The 21230-nt window shown below is 34.1% G+C and overlaps 3 protein-coding genes across 3 annotated transcripts; 2 read left to right on the top strand and 1 right to left on the bottom strand.

Moving 5' to 3' along the window:
* Positions 1–5680: 5680 nt before the first annotated feature.
* On the bottom strand, positions 5681–8771 carry LOC104085328 (WEB family protein At2g38370). Its single transcript, XM_009589335.4, has 2 exons — positions 8449–8771; positions 5681–7491 (listed from the first exon to the last, which is right to left on the bottom strand). Exons 1-2 carry the CDS (start codon positions 8638–8640, stop codon positions 5974–5976), a joined length of 1710 nt encoding a protein of 569 aa, XP_009587630.1. The 5' UTR covers positions 8641–8771; the 3' UTR covers positions 5681–5973.
* A 6569-nt stretch (positions 8772–15340) lies between these two features.
* Positions 15341–15844, top strand: LOC138895872 (uncharacterized). The gene has a single exon (XM_070180615.1). The coding sequence runs from the start codon at positions 15341–15343 to the stop codon at positions 15842–15844; it is 504 nt and encodes a 167-aa protein (XP_070036716.1).
* A 2002-nt stretch (positions 15845–17846) lies between these two features.
* LOC117273983 (uncharacterized) lies at positions 17847–18356 on the top strand. The gene has a single exon (XM_033653196.1). It carries the CDS (start codon positions 17847–17849, stop codon positions 18354–18356), a length of 510 nt encoding a protein of 169 aa, XP_033509087.1.
* Positions 18357–21230: the final 2874 nt, after the last annotated feature.

The raw sequence follows: 21230 nt of genomic DNA on the forward strand, positions 1-21230 counted from the left end.
AAGGGGTGGTTGGGAAGAAGGTGACGGTGGGGGGCGGGTGGGAGGGGGTGTTTAAAATAAATTTTTTTTGTTTTCAAAACTTCTTTTTGACTATTTGGACCCAAATGCCACGTGTCTCCCTATTATTTGTCATTTTGCTAAGTCATTCATGTGTGAATTACACGCACCTTATTGTTTTTACTGGTTATGAGTAAAGTATTCAATAGATCACTTTATATAATATTAAAGTGTTCAATAGGAAAACGCTAAGTTAAAGTATCAAAATGGAAACTGGAGTCAAGTTTAAGGGGCCGTACACATATTTGGCCTTTATAATATATACTCCCTCCGTTTCAATTTAGATGAGGTACTTTGACTCCACACGGAGTTTAAGAAAAAAAAAAAGACTTTTAAAACTTGTGGTCTTAAAAGCTTAAGGGGTAAAAGCTTTGTGGGGCATGACATTTGTGTGGTTATAAAAACTTCTCATTAAAGGTAAAATGGGTAAAATAAAGAGTTTAAAGTTGAATTATTTTCAAATTTAAAAATGTGTCATTTATTTTGAAACAGACTAAAAAGAAAAGTACATCATCTAATTTGAAAATGAGGGAGTAATAAATTAAAAGATTTCAATTTTGAAATCCATTTTGTGGAAGAATTCTATTTAATTACTTTCACCAAAATGTTGTTACTACAATGTTAAAAGTTGTAGTATTTACCATAAATGTTGTAGCTGTTTGCCATAAAATAAGGTCCCTGTCATTACGCTATTTGAAACTTCAGCATTTTCAGTCTCCTTTCCTTTCGATAATTATACCCTACAATGGTTCTTTATTTTAATGATTCATTAGAAACATCTTTGTCAAATGAAAAAAAAAAAAAAATTGTCTCCTACGTAATTATACAGAATATTGAAGGAATATTATACGCAAGTGGGTTATCCAAAAAAATAATCAAATGGATTTGGACGAGAAGTCAGAGGAGCAACCAAGATTTTTAATAAATGATATATTTTAGATTGTCTTTTTTTCTTTTTTTCTTCTTTATAAACCACTTAGATTCCAAGTTCGGATTCCTAGATGGGTTATTTTATACTCCTTCACTTTTACGGATCCACTATTCTAAAAATAGATTTTTACTTTTACTTGTCCACTTTTGCATATCAAGAAAAAATAATTTATTTTTCCTATTTTGCCCTTAGCATTAATTACTTATTCCAAATCAAATTCCAAATTTATTAAGACTAAACACCAATTAATATAAGTATTATAGTAAATTATGCACTTTAATTATTATTTATTAAGGGATATGCAAAGTCAATAGTGGACAAGTAAAAGTGAACGAAGAGCGGGAGTAATTAGCAAAATTGATGTTTAAGGAGGGGGCATAAAAGTCTTATCTCCTAATCCTAGCTGGAGAATGAACAAATTCAAGGATCGTTTGGTTATATTGGGATTAGAATACTAATTCCGGCATAAAATTTGGAACTATATTTATTCTTCGTATAGTTATTGAAATTAGCTAAAATTAGTATAAATTTTATATTAAAATTTTGGTATTATCTATGCCATATAGAATGTGGAATTCTAATTCCAAGATATCTTTGTCCCGAACCAACCGATTCTTGTACGATGTGAGTGCCCATACATGTCTTAGTTAAAGCAAGTGAATGGTTTGAAATTCAATTAATTACTTCACAGAATAACACTTGTATATACTGAACTAGTATTAGTATCCGCGCGATGCGCGGATACAAATCATATAAAATTGTGATGTAGGTTTTTTTGAATCATGTGCAAATAACTGTAAAATATAAACCTCTCAGATAAAAATTATATAAACATTAGATATTAATTAAGAAGCACGATATGAATTTATTTTTTAAATTTCGTAGTGGACAACCTATTCTTTTTCTATCTGTAGCAATCTAACTCCTTGATTTTAGTACTTGTATTTCGTTTCGCTGTCAATATTAAAGAATACTACATGTTACGTTGTGACCTGTCTTGTTTGAACACATTAGATCATATTATTTTAATAATATTCTTACTATCACTTCGTTTTTATCTGAATGTCAAATATGTCTTATTCATCACATCATTTTTACGCAAATTCTTTTTTCTTTTTGTTCTTTACTTATAATATTGTATTATTTAATATTATTACACTATTATATAATATTTTATTAGCTTAACAATTAATTTAATGTCTTGCTTATTATCCTTTTAATAGTTTTTAATAAATATAATTTTTTTATTATTGAAATTTAATATATTTTTATGCATATATCCTCTTATTTAGAATTTTTTAATCATTTAAATCTATCAGCAATATTTTTAAATATAATTTAATTATTTAATTTATTTATTTTTAAATTAATTTAAAGTATAAGTATCCTCACACTACCTCTATTTCTTTTTTTATACATTCTCTTCCCTACTACAAATTTTAATTAGTTTTTATATTAATGTTTTACCTACAAAAAAAATAAAATAACATTTTATTTTAAATTGTAACTTCGAATTAGTCTAAAATAGTAATACATAAGTTATTTGATTATTATGTTCCAAATGTATTGAGTTTTCTTATAATAATATTAGATGCAGTTAAATTTTCTTTCTTTTTTAGTTTTAAAATACAAATTTAATTCTTAATTTTCATTAGTAAAATTAACTATATTAGAAATTTATTATGTATTTTTACAATTTATTTTAATCATAAAAAAATAATTTCTTAATTGTTTGAACACATTATATATAAATATTGTAGTAATATTTTCACTGTCATTTTATTTCTTTACGTAAATTTTCTTTCTTTTTTAGTTTTAAGATACAAATTTAATTTATAATTTTCATTAGTAAAGTTACCTATATTAGAAATTTATTTGTATTTTTATTTTTTATCAATATTTTATTTTTCATAAATAAGACTACAATTTCGTGGTCTTATCCATAGTTTGAGCATTCTCATCATAATTTAAGAACTTTCTAATCACAAATTCAAATAGTCTTTCCCTTTCATTTTTAATAGTAAGTTTTTAATAATTATTTTTTAATTTTGCTATTTTCTTAATCTAATATATAGTCTTATTACGTTTTATGTGATTTTTAATTAACTTGTAACTTTATTTAATATCATTATCAACTACTATGGTTTAATATAATGTAGATAAATATAGAATTTATTTAATCATAAAATAAATATTTATTTTATTTTGAATTATTGCTCGAAAATTTTAAATTATTTAAATCTGTTAATAATATTTTTAAGTATTTTATATTTACTTTATTTTATTTTCTAAACTTATGATTTATAAATTTTCCTCACATTATCTCTAATTTATTTTTATTATTCAATATTTCTAGTTTTTGATTTTACCTATTAGACTTGAGTTACGTGGACTTATCCATATTATGACCTTTCTTATCATAATATAAAAAACATTCTCATCTCAAATTTATTTTAAGTTTTACCCTTTTTTTCTATGGTAAAAATTTTGAATTGTTTGAATTTAATATCTATTTCTACCACACTCATTCTAATATAATATTAATAAAAATTAAAAATTATTTCAATAGTAACTTTGACTTTATTGTTCATATTCCAAAATATGATTTTTCTTATCATAGTTCAAAAAAAAAAAAAAAACCATCTCAAATTAAGATAATTCTTATCATTCTATTTTCTAAATTGGACCGCATTTTCAAAATATTATGTTATGCTTTCAAACTTAAACTAACTGTACTCAATTCAGATATAAAACATAGAAAACTATTTTCTTATTTGTTTGAAAATATTATATCTAAATGTTGTTGTAATATTTACGTATAAAATATTCGTTTGTCCGATTTATCAATATTAATATGACATTATTATTTTTGTTATTAAAATATTTTTTACTGATTATTTAGTTTTTTTCTTACCTTCTAAATAATTTGTATATTTTATGTAAGATCTTATTTTGCTGCTTGAATTTTTTTATTTCTTAAAGTCAATAAGTCTTTAATATCTTAAGTAAATTTTAAAAATATAGATTCTCACACTGATTATTTATTTCTTAAAGTCAGTACTACCCTCTTTTTAATATAGGCAAAATAGCCTCCGAGCCACTTAAACTTGCACCCGTTTGTCAACCCGGTAAATGAACTTATGACTTTCTCATTTAGACACTTCTACTTATTCATTTGCATAATAATAAACCCATTTGACCGTTGACCATGATTATGTGGTAAAGACACAGCTGATGTGGTCAAGGTATATGTTAATCACGCTGATAAAGCGCGTGAATAGACTTACTTTAATTAAAAACGTACAAAATTCAGAAAACAAATACTAAAGGACAAAAAAAAAACAAGATTAAAACAAATCCCCTATGCCTACCCCTTTCTTCCCGATTCCCACCCTCCTCTATTATTTTTCTTTTCCCCCGCCCCTTTTTCTCGTTTTCTGCTTCACCTTCTTAAGATGTTTAGATTTGCAGTGGGTGGGTCTGATGGCAAGGATGCGGTCAAAGTTGCTATATTGAATTACAATTTTAAATCTACCAACCATTTCTAGATTAAAGACTTGTTGTACATCTCTATTTCTCTGTAATTTACGAGGTTAAGAGCTGACTAACATGGGCTTTAATTTCCATTTATGAATTTTCAAGCAGGGGAATATTGATGAAATATCTAGAAGAACCGGTGAGATACTTTTGAAGAAATTAAAAAAAAAATTAGAGATCAGAAAGGAGCTGGTATTTTCGAAGAAGGTGGTGACTAGCATATGATTTTTCTTTTTAGTTGGTGGCGCGGTGTTAATAGCATGATTGTGGTGGTGGTAGTGCGTTGCTGAAATAAAATTATAGAGGACTATTTTTGTTTGTCTATTATGATTGGTTTATTTGAGTGAGATTGGGATAAGACTGGTGGTTTGAGGTGGTGTGGTGGTTCACAGTGGAGCAGAGTTGGTGTTTACTATGAACTAGAAGAGAAAAAAATAAATAGCGAAATGGCCTAAATTAATAAATTAGTTTATAAAAGAGGGACCTGCAAAATACACCTCACAAAGTAATGACCGAAGAAAATTAGTAGGATCACAATTTACAAGTGTCAAAAAACTGTGAATGAGTGAAAGATATGGCAGTCGAAAGTACTAACTTTTGTCCACGTCAGTAGAAATTGGACAGCACGCACGGTCAGATGTGTTTAATAGTACTCAAGTCATTAAGTAATGGTGTTAAAATGGGAGCGACGAAAGTTCATATACCGGCTTGAAAATCTGATGCAAGTTTAGGGGGCTGATATGTTTTTAATATAATATAGATTCTCACACCAAAGTTCCTTTATTTCGGGCAATTCTAGTTATAGAAGGACGGTCCCATCCAATGGGTTAGGTGCTTAGCTCAAGCCTAAAGGTGAAAGTCCAAAGCTTAATAAGGTAAAACAAGTTTAAAAATCTAGATCTAAGTTTACTTGTTCCCAACTCATTGTTCTTTGTAAAATTATTGCAGACTGATTCTGGTAAACAGGATCATACAGAGATAGGATAAAATCAATTGAACCATATATTGTTCAACAAACATAGGTTGCAAATCCAAGTTAACACAATCTATATTAGATAAAACCAGAAGAAAGTCCTTGATCTAATTAATTAATCCACATGGTACACAATACTACAGATCGAGTTAGTAATTAAAGAATCAGCCAACCTACACTAATGGAACAAAATCAACTGAATCATATCATAGCAAACAATAAACATGGGCTGCAAATCAAGCTAACACAAACAAGTTAAACCATAGGAATGTCCCTGACCAAATTTATCCACATGGTACAGACCAAGTCAGTACTAATTCAATCGGCTGATCTGCACAAATGGATAAAATTAACTAAATCATACACTGACCATAGCAAACATAAGTTGCAAACCAAGCTAACACAAATCTAGATTAGGCAAATTACAAGAAAGACCTTGATCTAATTTATCCACATGGTACAAACCGAGTTAGTATTAATTCAGTTCAGCTGATTTGCACCTCAAACTTGCAGTGTGCTGCTTCTTTTTCTTGGAGTGTTGAGTCACAAGATGCGAAATCCGAGCAAAACCAAACTTCTTTCTTTTTGCCGGGAGATGATGCTTATGTCCATTCTCCTTCTCATCCTTCCGACTTAACTGCAGCTCACCAGTGGGTTTCCCGAGCATCTGGGCCAGCGACAATGTATGCTTTCCAGCCTTTTTTCTTCCATTCTCAAACTCTTCAGTCAAAAGCAACTTCTTGTTCAATATTTGCCCTATTGATAGAGTTGGCTTTAGAACTGGTTTGAACTCATCATTGACAAGAGTCAGGCCATTGACATCAACCAGGACAGAATCTTTCCTATGCTGAGATGAGGAATGATTTTTAAACTTGGTCGAGTTCTGTACAGACCGTCTTCTCTGGCCATTTTCAGACCTCCATTTGCGCAGAGCTTCTTCGACCGCTAACTTCCCTTCATTTGCAGCCTCCACTCTGCTCAGTGCTTCTTCTAATGCCTTCTTACTAACTTTAACTTCTTCTGTAGCTTCTTCTACCTTCTTCAAGATTTCTGATTTTGACACATTAGCTTCATCCACTAACATCATTGCATCTACTTCTCTTTGCTTGCTAGCTTCCTGTGCATCTTGTGCTTTGGACAGTAGAGACGAGTACTCCTCAAAGGTAAGAGTTACACCGTCCTCAGGCCTTAGTTGCATCTCACTGTTTGATATAGCCTTGATTTCAGCAAGGGCAACAGCTTCAGCAGCTCTAGCTGCTGCTTTCATCTTCTTGGCTGCAACCAACCTGATCTCCGCTGTTTTGATCCTTGTCGTTGTCTGTTCAATCTTAGACAAAGCCCTCAAGACTTCTGATTTTGCAGCTTCTCCCACTTTCTTAAACTGCTCGGTCTCAGCAGTCAGTCTCTGAAGCTCCCTTGTCAAATCCACAGGATCACAAGAACTAACTTCACCATCTTTCACCAACTTTAGTTTTTCTTTTGTTTTATTTAACTCTTCTTCAAGAGATGAGATTTTCGAGGAATTTGAAGATAGCCGTTGGCGGGTCTTCTCAAGCAAGATTCTCTCTTTTTCAATTTTTTTGTTATATGATACAACATTGGTTCGAATATCAGCAAGATCACTAGTTGTCCTGGTCAAGTTTAGTTTAGCCTGTTTTAATTCCAATAAGATAAAACCTGGAGCTGAAGAGGGACACAGATCCAAACCACCAGTTGTGTCCTGATTATTGCTCACAATATTCATTTCATGGTTTTCCTTCTCTGCCACTTCACCAGCAAGATGTACATTCTTAGCTTCGGCATCAGCAGTTAGTGTAGCAGTGACCTCGGATGCCTCATTCTGCAACTTTGATTTCAGCTCTTCAATCATTACTTTAGTGCTTCCCAATTCTTTTAATACCTCAAGAGTTTCCTTCTCTTTCACAATCAGATCTTTTTCCAACTGTGCAGCCTGTTCCTCCACTTTTGCAATGTCAACCTTCTCTTCAGCACCCTACATCCACCAGCCAAATAAAATCAATAATTGAACATATAGCATAGAAGAAGCAAGTTAGGTACACTATTTTAGGATTTTGATTGGGAATATTGGAACTATAAAAATTCATTTAATGGTCCACGAATACTGCAAGGACCACCATTAATACAGTTAGGACTAAGATGTTGACATTTGAAGAATTTGCTTCTTAGAATTTAGTCAAGAAATTGCAACATACAATTATGCTATTGTAGCACTTCCACAAGTATATGCTAAGGTTATTTCTAAGTGGCATTACCTAATGACATTCTTCTGAATCATCCCAAACCTAAAGCAGAAGGCTACACACCTCTAATGGCTTTTCGAAAACAAAAGCAACCAAACACTTGAAACCCCTGGACTAGGGAAACTGTCATAAATACAAGGGAGATGCAAACGCTCAAGGAAGCAACTCCCATAAAGCTGGACATCTCCTCGCAAAGATAATATCTTTTCCTGGTGGGAAATCAATTGAGCCCCAATCTGTTCTGTTTCCATGCAATTAACAATGTAATAGTAGTTAATAGCAGATTACCTTGATACAACGGGTTAAAGCACACTGATAGTGCAAAAACTTTTTGATTGTCAGTGTATTTAAGTTAAATCCACATACACACAAACACAAAGTTAGCACCCACTGCGGCAAAGGAGTAGGAGTGTCACATACAACTTACAAGATTCACGAAATTATGCAAACATTGGTTGTGCAAGAACTTCAGAAATGTTTTCCCATAAGACTAAATTACAGTATTGCCCAAATAGTCTACTTTTTCCGTTAAACAATAAGTACTCCATATTGTTTCTTGGTAGAAGGTAGACGTACCCAAAAAGATTCACTTTTTTCTCTAATGTCTAAGGTAAAATAATCACAAATTTAAGCATAAAAACTCTGCATTGTGGATACGAAAATGGACAGAGGAAACAAAAAGAAGAGACCTCAAATGACTTGTGAAGAATGGGTTTCCAAAACCCAATTCCACCAAATCGAGTAGCAGCCTCTTTCACAGACTCAAATGGAGCAGAAGTGTCAATTTCTGCCCTAACAACACAACCCTTCTCCTCCATTTCAGTACAAGAACTGAACAAATTCACAGCAGCATTGGCACTAGAGATTTCAGAAGCATCCATTATAAAGTAAAAACAAGAAGAAAATAATGACAGAGAGTAGTACAAGGAAAAAGAGAGACAACAATGGAAGGGAAAGGAGGAAGGGTGAAGTTATCAAAAAAAGAGTGTAACAAAGTACTGAAAACTGAACAGTGATAGCAGTGTAACGTTGGACTATGTTGGATCAAATAACGACAACAACGTCTAGATTCTGTAAAAGACCACACCCCTTTGTTGTGGTAAAATTTACTTGTAAAACGGAGTCGTTCATACTTGAGAGGGAACCTATTTCAATTTTTGTCTCTCTTTACTTTAATTAGATAAAAGACCTTTTTGTTATAAAATAAAAATCGTAAAGTAAATAAATCGAAGACAAGTATAGAGAAAGATTGATATATCATTCAACTTCAAATTCATATACATAATGAACCGAAATCTCCTCTATTTATAGAAGAAAGGAAGCTGTTGTATAAGTTGCTACTTCAAGCTGTTGTGTAAGTTGCTACTGCAAGCTGTTGTGTAAGCTGCTACTGTAAGCTGCTGTGCTAGCTGCTTGCAAGCTGTCTGCATGAGCTGCTTGCAACCTGACTGTTTAATAAGAAGTTGCTGCAAATCATTTCATTGAGTTGCTTGCAACCTGCCTGCATCAGCTGCTTGTAGATAAACTTCAATAGAGTACCAAACGGATAATATTCTTCAGGAAGCTTATCTATAGCGGAGTAATAATGGACATCCATAATATAATTATTTTCAAAACACTCCCCCTTGGGTGTTCATTAAAAGATATTGTGCCTCATTAAAACCTTACTAGGAAAAACCCAGTGTAAAAAAACCTAGTGAAGGAAAAAAGAGTTCGCATATTTAGTAATATGCATTTTTAGCTGCCTCATTAAAAACCTTACAAGAAAAATCCCATGGGAAAAATCTTAGTAATGAAAAAAGAGTAGAGCGCGTATTTCACTCCTCTGATGAAAACCTTGTTTCAAATATTTGAGTCTCCGCATTCCAATCTTGTATACCATCTTCTCATAAGTTGAAGTTGGCAAAGATTTAGTGAAAAAATCTGTTGGATTGTCACTTGAACGGATTTGTTGCACATCAATGTCACCATTTTTCTAAACATCATGTGTGTAGAATAATTTTGGTGAAATGTGCTTCGTTTTATCTCCTTTTATAAATTCTCCCTTTAATTGGGCTATGCATGCATCATTGTCTTCGTATAAAATTGTGGGTCTTCTATCACATTCCAAACCATATTTTCTCGAATGAAATGAATCACTGATCTCAACTGTATGCATTCCCTACTTGCTCCACATGTAAACACGTAGCCGGTTTGGGATCAAGCTTTATAGGGATCAAATATATAACCTGCATTTGCATAACCAACAAGATCTGCACTACCTTTATTTGCATAAAACAAACTCATATCAAGAGTTCCCTTTAAATATCGCAATATATGCTTAATCCAATTCCAATGTCTCAGTGTAGGAGAAGAGCTATATCTTGCTAGTAAATTAACATAAAATGCTATGTCAGGCCTTGTAGCATTAGCAAGATACATAAGTGCACCAATTGCACTGAGATAAGGTATTTCAGGACCAATGAGTTCTTCATCCTCTTCTGGAGGTCGAAACAGATCCTTATTCACTTCAAGTGATCGAACAACCACTGGTGTACTCAATGAATGCGCTTTGTCCATGTAAAAGTGTTTTAAGACCCTTTCTGTATAGGCAGATTGATGGATGAAGATTTCGTCGGCTAAATTTTCAATTTGCAGATCAAGACAATATTTTGTCTTTCCAAGATCTTTCATCTCAAATTCTTTCTTAAGGTATTCAATTGCCTTTTGGAGTTCTTCTGGAATTCCAACAAGATTTATGTCATCAATATAAACAGTAAGTATAACAAATTCTGATGACATTTTCTTTATAAAAATACATGGACAAATAACATCTTTTATGTAACCTTCTTTCAGCAAATATTCACTGAGGTGATTATACCATATACGCTCAGATTGCTTTAAATCGTACAAAATTTTTTGTAATTTGATCGAGTACATTTCTCGATAATTTGAATTATATGCTTCAAGCATTTTAAATCCTTCAGGGATCTTCATATAAATTTGATCAAATGAGTCATATAGGTTATGGCATGCATTTAAATGGCATGACATTTTCAGGTGTCTGGACTACAGGTCTGATCCTCACAATCTTTTATAATATTGTGCACTATATTGTATTAAATATATCGTTGACGATTATTTTGTATCGGCTCCTAAGCGACATAACTTGTTGAGATTTCATCACTTTTTTTATTTTCAGGTACCTGGACTTCTTCTGGAGTTTCATAAAATGTTATGTCGTGGGCTCTTCTAGAGCTCATTTCCTCCTCATTATGATCATTTTGATCATTTGCTCCTATCATTTTTCAAGGATTGTTACCTTTGGAACCGATCGGTTTACTACGCTTCATGCGTGCAGTAAACTTTATCCTTTCGAGACTTTAATTTTAATAGGAGTATTTGCAACTGGAATATGATATTTAATTTTAGATCAACAAATGCTTCTAGCATTTGACTTGAATTATCTTCTGAGTGAGGATCATATTAATGATAATTCGATTCATATAGCATATTCTCCAGCTGCTTATTCCATCCCTCAAATGTTAGAAAAACTAACATATATCCTCAATCTTCTTTGGGGAACCTATCTTTGTGCATTGTGGTAGAGTAATTAATCATATACCACACATCAACAATTATTAGATAGTAAAAATATTTGGATTCTGATCCAGAACCAATTGTGAGGGGAGGACTTATCATATCTTGTTGGTCTGATGCATATAAGTGTTGTTGTATGCAATTTAAAAAATCTTAGACCGACACATAGAGTTTTATTCTCATAAGCAATAGTTTAGCTATTAATAGGAGATATTCAATGCTAAATCAGCTTGAATATAAACCAGCATTATCAGGATGAACTGTCTTGATTTCATAATCTGAAAGTTATGCTATTAATTAAGAAAAGCAATTTCAAATGCCAAATTACAGGTTGACAATAAACACACATGTAACCATCTCATATATGCATCTATAAGTGGTTCACATGATAGGTGAATATGCCTATATTCACCTTTTATATATTCTAGAATTCAGGGGTCTTAGTCCCAACTTTAGTTGGTATAATCAATTTATTATGAGAACAAGCAACACAAGAGAATTCTTGAAGAATCTTCTAGTTCTTTAGCATATGCTTATGTGAATTCTCAAATAGCTCATTTAAAAATGACAAATAAAAACTTCAAGTTTATCATGGTATGTGTTATCTCTTAGTAAATTTTTGATTTACTATGGCACAAACTTTTGTATTAGTAAACTTCTGATGTACTGTGGTTACTTTTGTATCAGTAAATTTTTGATTTACTGTAGCTGCTTTTGTATTAATAAACTTCTGGTTTACTGTGATACATGATGTAGTACAAATTGAAGAATAAAACAGGTAACTTCTCACATACATATTATTTTATCCCCTATGATTGTGGAAACATGAAGATTTTCAGTCTTCCAATCATTTGTAGTCTCAGTGTGATAGCCATTTGTATTAGTAAACTTCTGGTTTATTACAACATATGTTTTGACCACAATCATATAATATGAATGATAAATTTGCATATAAGCTCTTCGGAAGCCTTCAATTTATTGTCCGCAATTAAATATTTATCGGACACTACTGGTGTCATGTGTCTTCAAGACAAACAACTATCTCTTCAGGAGTTGATACATTTTGTACTATCAAATATTGCTCAGACACTTCTGGTATCATGAGATAAAATTATAATCAAATAAAAAAATATAAAATAATTATTTAAGCACAAGAAAACACCTCTTCATATTAAAAAAAAACTATTAAAGTAAAGGGGCGATTTGGCGATCAGGAGAAGAAAATATCGCACTGCCTCGCGAGCTCTTCAATGGCCTCGCCGGCCGGTGACCGGCCTCCTCCAATGACTGGTCAGCCTTCCCAAGCATCCCCCACCACCCCTAACAACAATACATCAACTTCTAAGCCCATGGATTATGCTGGAGCGCTTAAACCTGCTATGATCAATAGTGCTGCGCAAAACAATGCTGGTGTTACGTCGACTGTGGATCCTATTCAACCTAGATGAGCTACTTTTCTTCAAGGACAGCCATTGGTAAGGTTTACTGAAGCAGAAGTGGAGCGCATGAACATTATTGAAGGTTTGCAATTTGCCGTGGTGTGTAAGTTTTCATATGGTTGGCCAGAATTACAAGAACTACATAGAATAATTCCAATGCAGTGTGAAATTAAAGGCGAGTGCAACATTGGTTATCTTCGTGATAGGCACATTTTGATACGATTGACATTATGGCAGGACTATATCGATTTTACATCAAAAAGTATCTATTATGTCAAGGATAAGGCTGGACAAGAATACCAATTGAGAACCTTGATTTATGATATAAAATTCAAAGCCGGAGAAGAAACATCGAAGGTGATGGCATGGATTTCTTTTCCAAATTTAATGCCAACTTTTTTTTTTGTAAAAGAATGTCTATTCTCGTTAGCTTCTACTGTTGGAAAGCCACTTCATCTTGATATGGCTACTATTAACAAAACGAGGCCAAGTTGTGCAAGAGTGAAAGTGTTGGTGGATTTACTAGTCGACTTACCTAAGAAGGTACGTATGGATATCGAGAATGAAGTGACAAAAGAGGTGAGAACTGAGTGGGTGACGATTAGATATGACTATCTGCCAAAGTACTAAAAATAGTGTAAATTACAAGGGCATGACATGATTGAATGTTGGAGAATTCATCCGGAGTTAATGGAGAACAAAACTGTCGATCAACAGGCTTCTAATAAAGCTGTGGTACAAGGGAATATAGAAAAGGAAAAACAAACTGCTCCTTTGATGATACTTAGTAGTGGTAAAGTGGTTGGTAATGTAGGACCTCAATGGAAGGAAGTTAGAGACAATAGAGGTCAAAATAAAGGTAAACAAATTGAAGGCAATGGTGCAACTGGGAAAGAAATTGTTGCTGTGGAAAATGCAGCATCAAAACAAATTCAAACGACCAATAAATTTGCTGTTTTGGAAGTGTAGGATGGTGAGGTTAATGATGCAAATCAACTAGCTTTAGTGGAGGCAAATGCAGCTCAAAAAGTCCAGTACATGTACCAAAAGAAGCTGGGATAGTAACTCCAGTTGTTACTAAAGGAACTGACGCACATGTGGATAAGCAACTAGCTCTTATGACTGCCAGTATTGTTCAAAAAAGTCCACAACCTACTCCTAAGGACACTAGAAGTTTGAATCCTGCAGCACCTAGCTTTACTCCTACTCCAAATGATAATAATGAAGCAAATGAGACTAATATTACAAAGTAAGGCAATATTGAGGTGGATAAGGGACAAAACACCGTTAAGGAAATCATAACTCAATGGGTTAATCAAGCATTTTCTGCAAACAATGTAACAGTGAATCAATACTGCCAAGAAGTACCCTCACAATCATTAGATACAGATGCACTTGCTGAACAGGAAGTTTTGACAAAGAAAATTAATTTCACAGGGGGGAGATTATGGTGTGATCAAGAGGAGGATGACTCAGATGAAGGTGACTTATCAGAAGGATATGAAGAGGAAGAAAATACTGCTTTGGAAGCTGAAGATGAGCCACAAGGAGAAGAAATAAGTGTTAATGGAAAAACTAGCAAAGAAGATATACAGACCATCCAAAAGGAAACAAATAGAACTGATGCTAAGGCTGGGGTTGAAGGTTCAAATACAAAACTACAGCAAACTACTAATGGTTCAAATGCAGCTTCTGAAGAACCAATTGATCCTGGTGATTCAGGTGGAGGTGAGCAGCAGAATAAGATGAGTCATGATGCAATACAGGATAGGATGGAATTGATGCAGAAGCCAAACCACACTACAGTTGCTAAGAAGACTGAACAGAAGAACAATGATAATACAGAAAAATATGTGGTTCCTAAACCTGTTAAAACACAGATTGTAGCACCTCAACAACAAAAGGTTTTGGAAGAGAATACTGGAGAAAAAGGGAAAGACTTGGATGCAGAATCAACATACCAGAACTTCAAAAATGTGGCTAGACAAGGAGACTTATCTCCTAGATAAATTGAAAAAGGAAGATCAGCTGGTAGAGGTAGAAAGAAGCAAGGAAAGGATAATATTGTGCAGCCAGCAGGTGTTCAAACAAGAAGGACTATTTCTAAATCCATTAACTAGATATGCATACTTTAATATGGAATATTAGATTAGTTAATACACAAAGAGCCTTTGAAAGGCTCATCACAATGCACAGGAAATATCAAGAAAACTGGATAAATATAGGAGGCAGATTGGGTTTGAGCAAGCATTTGTGAACACTTCTAATAAGATCTAGGCTTTCATTGATGGCAAATATGATGTAAATGTGGAGATTAATACTGTGCAACAGTTAACTTTGAAGCTATTTGATACAGAGGAGCAGAAGGAATTCATGCTAACACTAATCTATGCTAAGTGTGATCATATTGAGAGAATTGAGTTGTGAGACTTATTGTACTATCTAGCTAGTGACATGACTATACCATGGATGGTAGGGGGGATTTCAATGTTATATAGGATGAGGAGGAGAAGTTTGAAGGCCTTCTTGTCTCGTTGAATAAAGTAGATGACTTAGGCATTGTATGAATACCTATAACTTGACAGATTTGGGGTTCAAAGGAAGTATTTACACTTGGTGGAGTGGAAGAGCTGAACAAGATTGTATTTTCAAGAGGTTGGATAGATGTTTTGCAAATATGGAGATGCAACAACTATGGACAGGAGTGGAAGTTGAACACCTATCAAAAATTGGATCTGATCACTGTCCATTGCTAATCACATGTAATCCAGATGCTGTCCAGATTAAAAAGAGTTTCATATTTCTATCCTTTTGGATAAAGCATGAATCCTTAAAATCAGTGGTAAGGGAGAATTGGCAAGAAGATTTTTATCCTAATCCTTTTATCCTATTCAATCACAAGCTTAAAAAATTGAAGAAGGCTTTGTCAACATGGAGTAGGGCAACATATGGTGATATATTCCAAAAGATTTCAATTCTAGAGGAGGTGGTAAAAGTCCATGAAGCACAATTTGAGCTCAGGCCTACTTTGCAAAATAGGGAAAGATTGCAGAAAGTGCAGGCATAATTGTTTAGGTACTTAGCAGTGGAGGAGCAGTTTTTGAAGCAGAAATCTGGCATAACTTGGTTTAATGAAGGTGACAGAAATATCAAATTTTTCCATGCACATGTCAATGGGAAAAGGAAGCGATTATAATTGAAAATAATACAAGATAGTGAAGGAAACTGGATTGACGATGCTACTGGAATGGCAGAGGAAGCAGTTACTTTTTTCAAAAACAATTCCATGAAGATAAGGTACCTACTGATTTTGGAATAATTAATCATGTACCTTGCATGATCAATACAGAGCAGAACTAGGAACTAATTAAGGAACCTATAGAGGAAGAAGTAAAGCATGCAGTATTTGGACTCAATGCTGATAGTACTGGAGGTCCGGATGGGTTCAATGGCCAATTTTTTCATACATGCTGGGATATAGTTGGAACTGATGTGGTTGAAATGGTGAAGGCCTTCTTTTCTGGACAGGAACTACCTAGGTTCATACTAACCTAGTGTTGTTACCTAAGAAGAGGGACATTAAAACCTTTTCAGATATGCGACCAATAAGTCTTAGTAACTTTATAAACAAGGTTTTCTCTCGAGTAATTCATGAAAGGTTGGTTAGTTTGCTTCCCAATATCATCTCAGATGAACAAGCAGGATTTATCAAAGGTCAAAGTATTGTAGAAAATGTCCTGCTTATGCAGGAGATAGTCACAGACATTAGGTTGAGAACCAAGGCAGGTCCCAATGTAATTATCAAGCTGGACATGATGAAAGCATATGATCGACTATCGTGGATATTCTTAACGAAAGTTATGAGAAGAATGGGCTTTAATGAGAGGTTTATTGGTTTAGTTTTTGGGACTATATCCAATAACTGGTATTCTGTTCTTTTGAATGGACAGCCTTATGGTTTTTTCAAATCGACAAGGGGAGTTAAGCAGGGTGATCCATTATCACCTGCCTTGTTCATCATTGCAGCAGAGGCTTTGTCGAGAGAATTGAACTCACTTCATCAAAATTTATACTTATGTGATTTTGGTTTACCAAAATGGAGTCCTAAGATCAATCATTTGTCGTATGCAGATGATACGATTATTTTTTTCTCCTCTGATGAAACTTCATTACGCTTAATAATGGAAGTTCTGGCAGCATATGAGGCAGCTTCTGGTCAGCTCATTAACAAATCAAAATCAGCTATATATTTACATCATCTCACTGATGAATCAGTGATAAGGAAGGTCGAGTGCATAACTGGAATATGTAGACAAGATTTTCTTTTCACTTATTTAGGATGCTCCATTTTCTATGCAAGAAGAAAACTTGAATATTATCAAGGATTAATCAATAAAATCCTAGATAAAATTCAGTCGTGGAAAGGAAAACTTTTATCGATAGGGGGTCGAGCAGTACTTATCTCTCATGTCCTACAGAGTATGCCCATACACTTACTATCTGCTATTAATGCTCCAGCTTTTGTAATTAGCAGAATACATAAACTGTTGACAAGAGTTTTTTGGAGCAATTCTGTTGATGGAAGGAGTAGACATTGGGCATCATGGGATAATCTATGCTTACCATGTGATGAAGGAGGAATAGGTTTTAGATCATTACACGATGTGTCTAAAGCTTTATTTTGCAAACTTAGGTGGAATTTTAGAACAAATACTTCATTGTGGAGTTCCTTTATGAGTAAAAAATACTATAAAAAGTTGAATGCTATCGTTGTTCCTTGAAGAAATGGATCACATGTGTGGAGGAAAATGCTCGAGTGTAGGGACAGTGTAGAGCATCAAATAGCATGGCAACTGAAAATAGGTTCATCACTATTTTGGTTCGACAATTGGACAGGTCTAGGTGCTCTATACTTTGTCACTCCACCTGATTTTTTCTGTGATGAGTCCATACAAAATGTGTATGAGGTGGTGCAGGGAAATAGATGGAATACAGTGCTGCTTAACCAATTATTACCAGCAGATTTAGCTGAGTATATCCAGTAGCAATTGAAGCCAATTCAAGATGGAATGCTGGACAAACCTGTGTGGAAACTAGAACCAAGAGGTGAGTTTAGTGCTAAGTCAGCTTGGGATTATGCGAGGAGAAGAAGAGATCCAAGTAATACATATATGAATATATGGATAAAGGGGCTGCCATTCAAAGTTTCATTCTTCATGTGGAAGGTTTGGAAAAACAAGTTGCCATTGGATGATTTCTTCAAAAGGTTGGGCTATTTAATGGCTTCCAAATGTTGGTGTTGTGTGCTGCCACAAGAAGAGACGATGACACACTTGTTCTTCACTTCGCATGCTGCCAGAAAGGTGTGGAATTACTTTCTAACAGTTGCAGGTATTAATGTGGATAGATTGACTTTCCATCAAGCGACTGTAAGATGCTGGACTTTGCAGACAGTTCCAAGGTTGAAACCAATCATTCAAGCTGTACCATCAATCGTAGTGTGGGAATTATGGAAAAGGAGAAATGGCTATAAGTATGGGAATCCTGCTTCTATCAATAGAGTTATATATCAGATTTAAATAATGGTTCAATCATTGGTGAAATTTAGGAAGCCAAGCCTACAGAATATCCCACACAAATGGTCAGACTTAATAACCATGATGGAGCAGTATACACCTAAGTTGAAATATACTAAGGTTCTATGGGAACTTCCTGAGCAGGGTTGGATAAAAGTAAATACAGATGGTGTATCTAGGGAAAATCTAGAAAGAAGCTCAATTGGTTATGTGTTGGGAAATGAGGAAGGAAATGTAGTCTATGCTTGTGGAAAAGAAATCCAAGAAGGAACAAACACAGAAGCTGAGGTGAAGGCTATTTTGGAAGCTTTGACGTTCTGTGTGAACAATGATTATATACTGATTGATCTTCACACAGACTCGATGTTGGTAAAAAAATGTGATTCAAGGGGTGTAGGCTATACCGTGGACAGTTGCTGCAGAAGTGGAAGGGATAAAGGAATTAATGGGCAGATGTAATTTGCAGATTTTACACACACTCAGAGAGGGTAATCAACTAGCAGACCACATTGCAAATTATGCTATTGACACAGGTCCTTTGGAGTGTCATAGTTTTTGGAGCTTGATGTCAAGGGGAGGAAGATTGTGAATAGTGATAAGCTACAATATCCATACATAAGAGTGAAGGTTGCAAGAGATTAGTAAATGGGGAGAAAATGAGTAACATGAGCAGGAACAAGGTGTTAGCAGGGGCATACACAGCTGATCATCATGCTCAAATCCATGAGGAGGAGAGCATGATGAGTTTATTTTTCACTAATATTTTTTTCTGTTTTGCAGGTGAAGGTGATATGTCTTGGCTCTATTTTTAATGGAATCTCAGTTGGTGGTAATCCAACGAGAGAAAATTAAGAATAGGCAAAGGTATTTTTTCAAGCAGCAATACACTACTGCCTACAGCTGATGTAAGAGATTCCTTATGGTATGAATCAAGATATACTGAGGTGTTACTACAAAATGATCAACTGCATCCTAATACCTCAAAGACAAAGGAAGATAGTTGCACAAGGATGGATACATGTCAGCAATGGAAAGCACAAAAAATACCAGAAAAAATGGAAAGATTCAGATATGAGCACATCAAAAGCATAGCTTATTTGAGGAGACATATGTGTGGGAATGTTGTTCAATGGATCAGTAAACAGCTGAACAAAGCTATCTACAAGGAGTAAGGATGTAATGAAGAGCAAGGGACAAGAGAGATCATTGGAGCTGCATATTCAAATCCTTAGGGAGGGGGATATGCTGAGCTCATTTTTTACTAACTCTTTTTTCTGTTTTGCAGGAAAAGCTACTGTTTTCATGCCTTTTCATATTATACGAATTCAGTGGGTGGTATTAGTACCTAGTGCTCATTCCCTTGAAGGAGTTAATATAATAAGCACAAGCATGAAGTCAAAGAGACCACACAGTTGGTCAGTGTTCAGTAAAGGAAGCAGCACACTTGGGAGACAAATGTTTCCAATTCAAATAGAGAGCAATGCTACAGAAAATAAAGGCAATATTCATCATGGCATATACAAGAGCAATGCACCAGATTGGGAATATAGGAATAGGCTGCCTAGAAATATGCAGCAGTGGTATTTTGATCCACACGCATGTACTTACAAAAGGAACAACTACACACATGATTGCAGATGGTGCAAAGATGCATGAAATATTATTGTAATTATGCCCATCCTTTGGCCCAGCTTCCAAGTGGTGGTATTAGTACTTCGTACTCATTCCACTGGAGGGCAAGCTGGGGAAGGCACAAGCATGATAATGAAGGTCACAAGAGCTGGAAATAGTCATAAAGAGTCCAGTTATTCATTATCGAGGCAGCATTTTCCAACTGGATTTTTGGAGGCTATGCATTATGATACATCAAGAAGCTTATCTCATATAACTAGTAAGATATACAAGGAACACAACAGAGCAGGAAAATCACAGTTTCACTCATGGATCACTCTTGAATTATGGACGAGAAAAGGCAATGTCAGCACAGAAGTTTGGCATTGGACAATATGCACAGCAGGAGCAGATAGCCATATTTGGAATCTTGAAGATGCAAAGATCAATGAATGCAGATCATGTAATCAGCCAACATATGCAAATACAAAGGAAATCATCACATTTGAAAACCACAACAGAACAGGCAACAATGGAGAACAAATGCGTGACAATGCAGTACATGGCTATGTTTGTAATAGGCTAGCTTTTATACATATTTTAGACCTTATTTTTCATATTCTTATTAAATCATATTGTAATATCAATTTTGGGCCTCACAAGCTCAAAGTTGATAATAGGATCTATGTAGTGCACATATATTATCGTCTTACTTATCGTAAGACACCATGCTACTTTGTTTTATTTTATTATATATATAAAAACTAGCCCTAGGCATACTGCCTAATGGATTTACTAAAAAAAAAATACCTCTTCATAATATTTTCCTACTCCAGGAGGAAATTTCAATTGTATTACTTCTTCAGGAGTAAATTTAAAATACGAAATATTGAGTATATATTTTCTCAATCATATTAACTCTTCTATAGGTGAATTGTAATATATTTACATCAAGAGCGTGTTCATATTTACGACTTTATTAATATTATCACATTCACTTCAGGGAATGGATTAATATTTATCAAAAATTCTCATCCTTCAGGAAATCGAACATAATTATCTGAACGCGCATTAATCACATCAAATTGTGATGCTCCAACCTCTTTTAAAATATTTACTACTTCAGGAGCAAATCGAGGCGTGCATGTAATATATAGAATATTTCTCTAGCTTATCTTTAATTGTAACCATAGAAAGCCTATATTATCACTTATGGTGGTCATAGGCATATACCACTTCTGGTGGTTAACAAAATTTAGTTACAAT

The sequence above is a fragment of the Nicotiana tomentosiformis genome, chromosome 7 (genome assembly GCF_000390325.3).
Source record: "Nicotiana tomentosiformis chromosome 7, ASM39032v3, whole genome shotgun sequence".
Taxonomy (NCBI): Eukaryota; Viridiplantae; Streptophyta; class Magnoliopsida; order Solanales; family Solanaceae; genus Nicotiana; species Nicotiana tomentosiformis.

Coding starts and splice junctions, on each gene's coding strand:
- LOC104085328 (XM_009589335.4), bottom strand. CDS start 8,640: ATGGATGCTTCTGAAATCTCTAGTGCCAATGCTGCTGTGAATTTGTTC. Junction 7,492..8,448: donor TTCTTCACAAGTCATTTGAG/GTCTCTTCTTTT, acceptor TGGTGGATGTAG/GGTGCTGAAGAGAAGGTTGA.
- LOC138895872 (XM_070180615.1), top strand. CDS start 15,341: ATGAATACCTATAACTTGACAGATTTGGGGTTCAAAGGAAGTATTTAC.
- LOC117273983 (XM_033653196.1), top strand. CDS start 17,847: ATGCTGGACAAACCTGTGTGGAAACTAGAACCAAGAGGTGAGTTTAGT.